Raw genomic sequence first — 12,011 nt, forward strand, 5'->3', positions numbered from 1 at the left:
TTGCTGAGCAGAGAGCCCGATGCGGGACTCGATCCCAGGACCCTGAGATCATGACCTGAGCTGAAGGCAGCGGCTTAACCCACTGAGCCACCCAGGCGCCCCGGGCTAATTATTTTTTTAAAGATTTTATTTATTTATTTGATAGAGAGAGGGATCACAAGCAGGCAGAGAGGCAGGCAGAGAGAGAGGGGGAAGCAGGCTCTGGGCTGAGCAGAGAGCCCAACTCGGGGCTTGATCCCAGGAACCTGAGACCATGACCTGAGCCGAAGGTAGAGGCTTAACCCACTGAGCCACCCAGGTGCCCCCAATAGGGTTAATTGTTAATAACACTTGATGTTTACTGAGCTCTTCTGATCCAAGATTGTGCTAAGTATTATAAGCATTATATTTACTTCACTCTAACACTTATTATCATTAACAGGTAGGGATGTTGAGGCTTTGAGAGGTCAAGTGGTGTGCCCATGGTCACCCAGCATGGACAGTATGTGGCAGAGCTGCAAGTCACACAGAGCAGTCTGGAACCACAGCCCAAGCTCTTGACCACTATGTCAAATAAAATGTCTTCTAATTGGCCTGCATACATAAAGCCTGAAATATTTCAAATATTTTTTTTTAAAGATTTTATTTATTTATCAGAGAGAGAAGGGGAAGAGAGCGAGCACAGGCAGACAGAATGGCAGGCAGAGGGAGAAGCAGGCTCCCCGCTGAACAAGGAGCCCGATGTGGGACTCGATCCCAGGATGCTGGGATCATGACCTGAGCCGAAGGCAGCTGCTTAACCAACTGAGCCACCCAGGCGTCCCTATTTCAAATATTTTGCTTTAAAGTAATACTTAAAGATCTTTAATATTCTTACCAAATACTTGTAGTGTTATTATGTGAGAAGGAACTTGATCTCTTAGGTCAATTGTTCTTAAGCTATTAAGGACTTTTCTGATCTGAACAAAAAAAACCCCAAAAAGCAATAATGAAGTCACAGAAAACTTTAGATTGTCTTAAAAAACATCTTCCTACAGGGACGCCTGGGATCGAGTCCCACATCGGGCTCCTTGCTCAGCAGGGAGCCTGCTTCTCCCTCTGCCTCTGCCTGCCATTCTGTGTGCCTGTGCTCACTCTCTCCCCCTCTCTCTCTCTCATAAATAAATAAAATCTTTAAATTAAAAAAAAAACAAACAAACATCTTCCTACAGCAGAGTGCTGTTTTTGATCAAGACACATCTGAAGTGAGGTCTGTTTTTCATGAAATATTACATGCAACTTAGTAATTCATACCAGAATAAAAATAAATAGTATTTTAAATAAATAATAGAAGAGAATGCTTTGTATATTACCAGAAGCCTCCAAATTACATTTGATTATTCCTTTTCTCATAAATCACTAAATACTGGGGACAGCCAGGACCTTAGAAATAATTCATTCTAAATCCTTATGTGCCGGATGAGAAACTAAAGCTCAGAGAAATGAAATATATTTTCTATGCTGTGGCACAGCCAGGTCCAGAATCCAATTTTCCTTCCTTCTCAATCCCAAATTCTTTTAAAAAGGGATGGCAAATATTATAATTCCCAATTTATAGTCTGGGAAACTAACTTTGAAGTAAAGGGATTCCCTAAGAGTGCCACAAGACAGGGCAGAGGAAAAAACACAATCTTTATGAAGATTAATTAGACTTGTAATCACACACACGCCTTTTTGAAAACTGTTTTAATATCAGTAATACTTATATAATACCACACATCATCATAAAAGATAAGCCACAAAAAAAAGTGAAAATTAAAACTTACCTCATAATACCACTGTGATACAGGTAAACTATGAGTGATAGCAAGCCAGTTTCGGTGTACTTCAAAATCTGTGGAATGGCTAATCAAAACAATCAGATGAGTGAAATGAGATTTTTGTCACATTTATTAATTTCAAGTTTCCTTCCTTTTTTTCTTTTCTTTTCTTTTTTTTTTTTTTTAACAGTAGGCTCCACACCTAGCCAACTTAGGGCTTAAACTCCCAACCCTGAAATCAAGACTCCAGCTGAGATCAAGACCTAGTTGCTCAACTGACTGAGCTACCCAAGCACCCCTCGATTTCACATTTCTAAAATTATGCTTTTATTTTTTTAATTTTTATTTATTTTTAAAAATATATTTATTTATTTATTTGACAGAGATCACAAGTAGGCAGAGAAGCAGGCAGAGAGAGAGGAGGAAGCAGGCTCTCTGTGGAGCAGAGAGCCCGATGCAGGGCTCGATCCCAGGACCCTGGGATCATGACCCAAACCAAAGGCAGAGGCTTTAACCCACTGTGCCACCCACATGCCCCTAAAATTATGCTTTTAAATGAACCAACACTCCTATAGTGTCATAGCTTATGATCTTATAAAAACACAAACAGGCATTATATAATCCTGAAATAGCTCACTTATCTGAAGGCCAGACTTCCTTCTGGAAAAGCTGGGGAATCTATATGTAAGTGAAAAGAAAGGTTCTTGGAGTTATCTAAAGGGCTGACCGAAAGTCCATACTTTTTCATAAGGGAGGTCCTCTGGCTATTGTTCAAAAGTGACTTACTTTTGTTCACAAAGAATTCTAACAAAATTCATTATCTGGAAAATGTTTCACACACCAGCTAGATCTTCAAGGATAAGTAGGAGTTCATCAAACAGAGAAGGTGGGAAAAGGCCCCTGCCCTGCCTTTCCCATGTCTCCAAATTCCTCACTATATACAAATAGAGTCAAGCATCTCCCTTGCAAGGGAAGAAACATGTTCTCTTCTACCCTTCTAAATTCTGTAGCTGGCCTAAGAATGAAACTGACATAAGACAGAATAACAGGAGGAAAAAAGCCAATTTTAATAACACATATGAATGGAAGCTCCAAAAACAGATATAAGAAAGATAGGAGACTTAGAAGGCAGCCAAATGACTGAGGCTTATACATGACCCTGAGCTGAGGAAAGAGATGGGGGCCCTGGGCCTTCAAATGGTAGGAAGGCAATTCACTGGAAGCCAGAAGAGGATGTTTGGTGCCCAGCCAGCAGATGAGTCTGTCAGGTGAAAAAGTGATCTCTGGTAACAGCTCTCTTCCCAATACAGGCCCCTTTTCTAATGTAAATTTTCCTTACAAAAGAGTAACTCCTACTCTGCCACCAGAGCTTCTCCAGTGCCTGCCATTTCTCCAAATAATCAGCCCCAAATAATCCTGAAGCCAGAGACTTATTTTGGGGTGGCATATTCTGCACCCTTTTCCCCTCTTCAGAATAATTTTTTCCCATTTGTCCACTCTGTCCTGCCCCTCCACGTCTCGAATAGCTCCTGATACATGGATAGGCTCAAGACATTCTTGCTGAATTAACTCTCATCAAACTCAACCATAAGTTCTGCAGCAAAACTCGATGAACACTTCCCAGTGTTTTATACAACCTTTCCAGTGACAACTCTCCTGATTTTCCTAACCAACTGCTTCTATGTCTCTTTCATGGCTTTCCACTCTAACATGTATCAAGTAAATGTTCACGTTCCCCTAGGTTCAGTTCTTGATCCTCTTCTTATGCAATTTATTCTGTTCTGGACAATCCTATTCACACTTATTGTGTCCATTATCAACTGTATAATGATAACTCCCACATCACAATACAAGCTTGATCTCTTTCCTGAGTTCTAGAGATAGACACCCCCAAATTCCTACTGACAATGTCACCTTAATTCCATGGAATCTTCTAAATCACAATTCAAAATTGATTTCATGACTTGGGAATTCCATGTCTAAGCATACACAGTACTCAACAGAAATGCATTTACCTATGTTTACCAAAAGATATGTACTGGGCTTGTCTTCAGGCCTTCAACTACATGTCAATTCCTCAGAGACTTTCCCTGACACAATCTAAAATAAGTCCCCCTAGTTATTAGTCCTCTGATAGAATCCCATTCTTTTCCTTTGTAATGCTTTTAATACAAGTATAGTTATGTAATTACATATTTGCATTGATTTGTTTCTGGAACTATTATCCTACAAAACCACACCCTTTACGGGGTTAGTGATCATATCCATTTTGCCCTCCCCTGTAGTGTCTAGCCACAGTACCTGGTATGGAAAAAGCAGTTTACAAACATTTTGTTGACTACATTTACATTTATCCTGTAGCTTCCCTCTCACATGCCTGGGTTTTAACGATTTGAGAAGCAGAGAATTAACTACAACTACATACATCCTTAATCTTGGACTAACAACCCTGAAGTCGTATCTCTAGGCTTAAGTAACTAAAGCAAGTCACTAAAGCATGTAACTTTAAATGTACAGATTTACAGTTAAAAAAAACTCCCTTTCACTCTGATTTGAAAGAAATTTCTTACATTGTAGAAAGATTTCTCCAATTTGCTTTTACAATGGGAAGATGTTTCTTATTTACTTAACTCCTTCTTTTTCTAAGTCTCTGTAAGTCATTTTGCTAAACTTATACACACTTCATTGCTTCTGTAATTTCATATACCCAGTAGTATGAAGGTACACTCTATATATAAAGTTCTTCCTTCCATATCCAACAGGATATCACCAAGAACTTGAACCAAAGGATACCAGTAAGCCAAAACCTAAACTGGTACGGGGTAGGGAGACCTAGAGGGAAGGGAAAAAAAGGAATGAAGGGAAAAAAATCACTGCATAAGAGTTAGGAAGAATGAATAGATGGTGGATGCAAATATTAATAACTACTGAATACCCACAGTATACACATTACTTGGTGGTTGCTTCCTTACTGGTTTCCATGCTTTGTGAGACTTGCCCCTCCATTTTTCAAAGAGTCTAAACTTGTGTGATCTGGCTACTATCCACCTCATCCTGTGCCAGTCCCCTCCTCCCATAACGCTCTTCAGCCACAGTGGCCACTTTCTGTTCCCAGACTGCTCTGAGTTCTTTCCCACGACGGGGCCTTCACACTCACTCTCTCCTATGCCTGAACTGCTTTCTACATTGTTTCTTCTCTTTCGTCCTTCAAATTTTAACTTAAACACCACCTCCTTAAAGAGTAAAGCCTTGGCCCGTAGTCACTCTATTTCCTTCATAGATCCTATCACACACTGAAACTCTCGTTTTTGTTTATTTGCCCCCACGAATTCTATCGAGGGGCAAGAACAGGAAGTGTCTTTCTCACCACTGCACCCCCAAGACTTAGCGCCTAGCAGGCAGGCAACTGATAAATACCGTTAAATGAATGGTGGAGGTGGGTGTTCTTAATCTGCGCGCTAAGGAGGAGGGCCCAGGGTTTAGAAACACTTAAGACAGCGCCAAGCCTGAAACCAGCCATCCAGGGCTGTGATCAAGTTCTCAGGTCAAGTAACAATCAATCGGCGGAGGGGGAAGCAGAGCAGCGCCCATATGACTTCTAAGTTTCCTTTCCTCCTCCCACCCACGGGCATCCACGCTTCTTATTCCCGCCTTGACCAACCGCGGTGCGCGTCCCTTACTAGGTGGGGATGAGAAGGCATTTGAGGAGAGTCACCCCGAGCGCCAAAGCCGAAAACCAATTTCCACCACCAGTCGCAATCCCGACAGCAGCCATTACTGGAGCCCCGCGCGCTTTCAACCAACTGGATCCGCATCCGGGCTCCGGCGCATGCGGGGAAGGCCGTCGGACAGAGGGCGCCCGGGCCGCTGCGCGCATGCGCGCAGCCACTCCGCCCGCGGGACTCCGGAGCTCTGGCGTTTAAACCTAGCGCTCGCTGTCCTTTTACCGCTCGGCCTCTCACTCGGGCTCCGCAGCGTATGACTGCGTCTGCGTGGGTCTCAGTGCGACGTGTTAAGTTTCGGCAGCTACTTTATATTTCCTTTTAAGTATTTGCTGGGCGTTTGCTCTGGCGTTTCCTGCATTTTGCTTGGCAGAACCTGACGTTGGTACCTAGCCCAGAAAGAACTGTGTTTCGTACTAGTGACCTAGTGGAGGAGACAGCATTGTAACCCGAAGAGTTACAGAGACAAAAGCACCCTAGAGTTCTGGAGGTGCCTAATCCGGGCACCTGAACAGAAGTGTTAGCTCCAGGTTGAGAACGATGTGAGCAAAGATACAGAGGTGAAGAACGTTCTGTGCTCCTAGAACTCCGAAGTAGACTCTTGGTGAAGCACCTGTCTCAGTGGAACCCATTCTGGAAGCAGCCAAGAGTCTAGTGCTTGTCGCGCAATGTATAGATGACTTGGGGATCTTGTGAAGATTCAGGTTCTGATTCAGTAGGCCTAACAAGCTCCCAGATCATGCCAGTGCTGCTGGTGCGTGGTCCGTAAGGGCCAAGGCAGAGGAATGGAGTTAGCCTGCATCATGTACTGTCCGACTTTGGACGTGACTAATCTCTCTAAATCTCAGTTTCCTTTTCTGTAAACAGGAGATTAAAAAAAAAATGGTGTCTCCCTCATGAAGTGGTTGTGAGGATTAAATGAGAATGCACGGAAATAGCTTGATAGGATGCCCGGATAGAATAACGTTTCAATAAATAATGTTTCAGAGACGTTAACTACCTTGTTGAAAGATGCACAACATGTAGGTGACAGGTGTCACTCTCCTCATAGGAGCTTATGCCTTCCTACATCTTCAAATGCTACCTACCCGAATATGACACTCAAATGTATATCTCAATCCCAGCTCTCATCCTTCTTTTTAAAAAATTAATTAATTAAAAAAAATAAACATATAATGTATTTTATCTCCAGAGGTACAGGTCTGTGAATCGCCAGATTTACACATTTCACAGCACTCATCATAGCACATACCCTCACCAATGTCCATATCCCCACCACCCTCTCCCATCCCCCCTCCCCCAGCAACCCTCAGTTTGTTTTTTTGAGATTGAGTCTTTTATGGTTTGTCTCCCTCCCAATCCCACCTTCTTTCATTTTTTCTTTTCCTACCACCCCAACCCCCCCACATTGCATCTCCACTTCCTCATATCAAGGAGATCATATGATAGTTTTCTTTCTCCGATTGACTTATTCGCTAAGCATAATACCCTCTAGTTCCATCCACGTCATTGCAAATCCAGCCCTCATCTTTCAGCTCCAGTCCCTTTATAGCCATCTGCTAACAACTGACCTCTCTTAAGTGTTTTAAAGGCAATTTGCATTGGTCTCCTATTCCTGTTATAACACATCGCCACAAGCAAAGAACAAGTTTAAAACAGTACAAATTTATACTCTTACGATTCTAGAGATCAGAAGTCTAAAATCAGTCTCAATAGGCTAATGTCAAGGTGTCATTAGGTTTGGTTCCTTCTGGAGGCCCTGAGGGGAGAATCTTTTCTTTCTCAGCTTCTAGAAGTTGTCTGCATTCCCTGGTGTCTTCCTCACATAACTGTAACCTCTTCCGTATTGTCCCATCTATTGCTTTTCTGGAGTCAAATCTCCCTGTGCTTCCCTCTTGTAAGGACACATGTGATTACATCTAAGGCCCACCTGGATAATCCAAGATAATCTCCCCATCTCAATATTTAAATTAATCGTTTCTGCAGAGTTCCTTTTTCCACATGCAGTAATATTCACCGGTTCTAAGGATTCAGTTTACCATATATCTCAAGCTCAATAAATCCCAAACTGAACTCATGATGTTGATATCAGTCAGAATGATATCAACTGCCCAGTTGTTCACCTCCCCAACCCTGTACCTGAAAACTCACTGTGAATTGATTATCTCAACATCCATTCCCAATTCCCTTCTCCCTTTTCCATTTTTTTCTAAAGGGAATAGAAAAGTTACACAGTTGGTCTTCCAGCTTTCCTGGCAGCTAAGAGTGACCTGATGACACAGTTATGTCAGGTAAGACTTCAGCAGAAATCTGCTGGTGGTAGGAGATGGTGGTTTGCGAAAGGTTTTCCTTTCTTGATAAAAGAGACAGTTGTTTTGAATTTTGCCCCCTTTCTCAATTCTTCCTGCCTTGGACTTGATCATGGGGCTTGGAGCTGCTTTCGGTTGTGAGGAAAAAGATCTTCATGTTTGCCCTGGCATCAGTGAAATGCTTAACAAATCCCTCCTACCTCTGGAATTTTTGTTATCATGTTATTGTCTAAAGAAACTTATTATCTGAGGAAATGCACACATACATGCATGTACACAAACCACCCTTACGCGCTCCAGCCACTGTTTGTCAGGTTGTCGGTCATTCCACAAAACTATTCCTAATTGATATTGCCAAGTCCTGTCTTTTTGACCTTCGTGTCTCTCACGTGCATCCCCTCCTCCCCACCCTTCTACACTCTATCTCACCGGTCTGCTTTCAGGCTCTAGTACACGCACATTCCCTCCTGTCATTGTGCCTTTACACATCTTCTCCGTTATCTGGAATATTCTTTTTTTTTTTTTTTTGAAGATTATTTACTAATTTATTTGGCAGAAAAAGAGAGAGAGAGCACAAGAAGGGGGAGTGGAAGGCAGAGACAGAGGGAGAAGCAGTCTCCCTGCTGAGCAAGGAGCCTAATGTGGGACTCAATCCCAGGACTCCAGGATCATGACCTGAGCTGAAGACAGGTGCTTAACCAACTGAGCCACCCAGACACCCCTCTTTTTTTTTTTTTTAAGATTTTATTTATTTGAGCGAGAGAGAGAACAAGCAAGAGAGCAATAGCAGAGGCAGAGGCAGAGGGAGAAGCAGACCCCCACTAAGCAGGGAGCCTGATGTGGGGCTTAATCCCAGGACCCTGGGTTCATGACCTGAGTCAAAAGCAGATGTTTAACCAACTGAACCACCCAGGCACCCCTGGAATATTCTTCCTTCTCCCCATTAAAAAACAAAATTCAACTCAGCAAATTTAGAGATCTTATGCAATGATTCATGAATCAGCAGCATCCAGTCTAGCAGATTGAAAAGAACTCTGAAGAGCTGTACAAAATGAAAGGCCTCCAGAGGCAGGGGGGAGCAGGAACAAGAAGTTGTATTAGGCAAAAAAGCAGGTTGGTTATTGCTTTGGATTGGGTTACTTTCCTTTAGGGAATGGCGGGACTCTATCAGGCAGATTAACTAGTGCCGATTAGGCAATTCCTGATTTACTGGTTTAGGATTCTGTTTCTGGGAGAGCTGACAGGAATGAGTCCTGGTTTAGTGGTGTGGTGTTTAGCATAAGTGACTCCATCTTGGGCCTCCTGTCTTGTTTCTATGTCGTTTTAGGCTAGTTTACTGTCTGTCCTTTAGCCCTTGGATTAAGTACCTCTTCCCCAGGGAAACCTTCCCTGGTCTCAACTTGTTCTACCGTGTGCACCAGTCAGCTGAGTGGAATTTTACATTTATTTATGTGGTTATTTAATACCCCTACCAGGCGTTCACTCTGTAGAGACAGGGAGCTTGTCTGTTTTTACTCTCTATTTAGCAGAAGCACTTGGCAAAACCTATGCATTTAGTATTTGTTGAATGTGTGAGTGTCTGAAACTGGATTCTAGTTCAAGTCTCTCCTACTCCTGAGTCCCTGCTTCTTTTCTATGGTACACCATCCAGATTGTGTAGATCTGGGACATTGGGAGAAATTGCTGAAAAGGGCCAATCTCAGTTTCATAGTGTCTTCAGGCTGCAAAAACTGATCAGATAGAACAATACACAACTTGGTGAAGAAGTTTTTGATAAATGACATGACCTGACCTCTCCTTTTAAAAGAGTTAATTCAGTCTCCTCTTTGTTTTGGTGCATTGCTGGTGTCTGGAAGCTCTCGTGACCAATATAACAAGCTTCTCTCTAAGAGGGAGGAGCTCAAATTTTGGTTATCCCACAGACTATGGCAACTCTGTGGGTTCTGAGTACCTAGAGACATGGTTTTATTTTTTTAATTTTAAAAAATATTGTAGGGTGCCTGGGTGGCTCAGTGGGTTAAAGCCTCTGCCTTTGACTCAGGTCATGATCCCAGAGTCCTGGTATCCAGCCCCACATCGGGCTCTCTCCTCCACAGGGAGCCTGCTTCCTCATCTCTCTCTGCCTGCCTCTCTGCCTACTTGTGATCTCTCTGTCAAATAAATAAATAAAATCTTTTAAAAATATATTGTATTTATTTTTGTCATGATAGGTGTATTCTTTAATCATCATTCCTTATTTCCCCCATCCCCAAACCTACCCGCCCCCCCCCCCTAAACATCAATTTGTTCTCTAGAGTTAAGAGTTTGTTTCTTGGTTTATCTCTCTCTTTTTTTTCTTTGCTTATTTGTTTAAGTTCCATATATGAGTGAGATGATAAGGTACTTGACTTTCTCTGACTAATTTATTTTGCTCATAACTATGTGCCCTGGCTCTCTCCATGTTGTTGCCAATGGCAAAGTTTCATTCCTTTTTATGGCTGACTAATATTCCATTATATATATCCACATCGTCTTTATCCATTCATCTATCAATGTATACTCGGCCTGCTTCTATAGTTTGGATATTGTAAATAATGCTGCAATAAACATAGGGGTGCATGTGTCCCTTTGTATTTGGGGAATAAATACCCAATAAGTAGTACAATTGCTGGATCAAAAGATAGGAACATCTATACTTTTTTTCACAGTGGCTGGACCAGTTTGCATTCCCACAAACAATGACAAGTGTTGCTTTTTCTCCACATCCTTGTCAACACTTGTTGTTTCCTGTGCTATTGATTTTAGCCATTCTGACAGGTATGAAGTGATATGTCATTGTAGTTTTGATTTGCATTTCTTTGATGGTTAGTGATGCTGAGCATCTTTTCATGTGTCTGTTGGCCATCTGGATGTCTTCTTTGGAGAAATGTCTATGTCTGTTGCCCATTTTTTAATTGAGTTGTTTTTTGGGGGTATTGAGTTCCATCAGTTCTTTATATATTTTGGATACTAACCCTTTATTGGATACGTCATTTGCGAATATCTTCTTCCATTAGGTAGGTTGCTATTAGTTTAGTTTAGTTTAGTTTTGTTAACACTTTCCTTCACTGTGTAGCTTTTTATTTTCATGTAGTCCCAATAGTTTATTTTTGCTTTTATTTCCCTTGCCCAAGGAGACATATCTAGAAAAATATTAAGAGAACCAACATCAGAGAGATTACTGCCTATGCTCTCTTTGAGGATTTTTTTTATGGTTTCAGATCTCACATTTAGGTCTTAATCCATCTTGAGTTTATTTTTGTGTGTGGTGTAAGAAAGTGGTCCAGTTTCATTCTTCTGCATGTGGCTGTCCAGTTTTCCCAACACAATTTGTTGAAGAGACTCTTTTTCCCCATGGTATATTCATTCCTCCTTTGTTGAAGATTAATAATACCATATAATTGTGGGTTTATTTCTGGGTTCCCGGTTCTATTCCATTGATCTCTGTGTCTATTTTAATGCCAGTTCCATACTATTTTAATTAGTATTGCTTTGTAATATAACTTGAAATCTGGAATTGTGATGCCTCCAGCTTTTTTTTTTTTTTCCTCTTCTTCAAGATTGTTTTGACTAGGGGTGCCTGAGTGGTTCAGTTGGTTGAACATCTGACTCTTGAGTTCAGCACAGGTCATGATCTCAGCATTGTGAGATTGAGCCCTATGTTGGGCTCCATGATGGGCGTGAAGCCTGGTTAAGATTCTCTCTCTCCCTCTCCATCTGCCTGCCTCCCCCATCCACTGCTCTGCTATGTGCTTGTGTTTACTCTCTCTGTCTCAAAGGAAAAAAAAATAAGATTACTTAGGCTATTTGAGGTCTTTTGTGGTTCCATACAAATTTTAGGATTGTTCTAGTTTGGTGTGAAATGCTGTTGGTATTTTGATAGGGATAGTTTATTAATTTTGTTGATCCTTTCAAAGAACAAGCTCCTGGTTTCATTTACTGTTCTATTGTTTTTTTCTTTTCTGTATCATTTATTTCTGCTCTGGTCTTTATTATTTTCTTCCTTTTGCTAGGTTTTGGTTTTGTTTATTCTCTTTTTAGCTCTTTAGGTGTAAGGCAAGGTTGTTTATTTTGAGATTTTTCTTGCTTTTTTTTTAATATAATTTTTTATTTTTTATAAACATATATTTTTATCCCCAGGGGTACAGGTCTGTGAATCACCAGGTTTACACACTTCACAGCAC

At 41.5% G+C, this 12,011-nt stretch overlaps 1 protein-coding gene across 2 annotated transcripts in view; it reads right to left on the reverse strand.

Moving 5' to 3' along the window:
* The window catches only part of ALG8 (ALG8 alpha-1,3-glucosyltransferase), a 37,600-nt gene extending 31,941 nt beyond the window's left edge, over positions 1 to 5,659 (reverse strand). For both annotated transcript variants that reach the window (XM_059411706.1, XM_059411696.1), the window contains exons 1-2: positions 5,459 to 5,659; positions 1,785 to 1,863 (exon numbers count right to left, since the gene is read on the reverse strand). In XM_059411706.1, the coding sequence (XP_059267689.1) occupies positions 1,785 to 1,863; positions 5,459 to 5,655 (276 nt within the window). In that variant the 5' untranslated portion in view covers positions 5,656 to 5,659. The remainder of the gene's footprint in view (positions 1 to 1,784; positions 1,864 to 5,458) is intronic.
* Positions 5,660 to 12,011: the final 6,352 nt, after the last annotated feature.

The sequence above is a fragment of the Mustela nigripes genome, chromosome 1 (genome assembly GCF_022355385.1).
Source record: "Mustela nigripes isolate SB6536 chromosome 1, MUSNIG.SB6536, whole genome shotgun sequence".
NCBI classification, from domain to species: Eukaryota; Metazoa; Chordata; class Mammalia; order Carnivora; family Mustelidae; genus Mustela; species Mustela nigripes.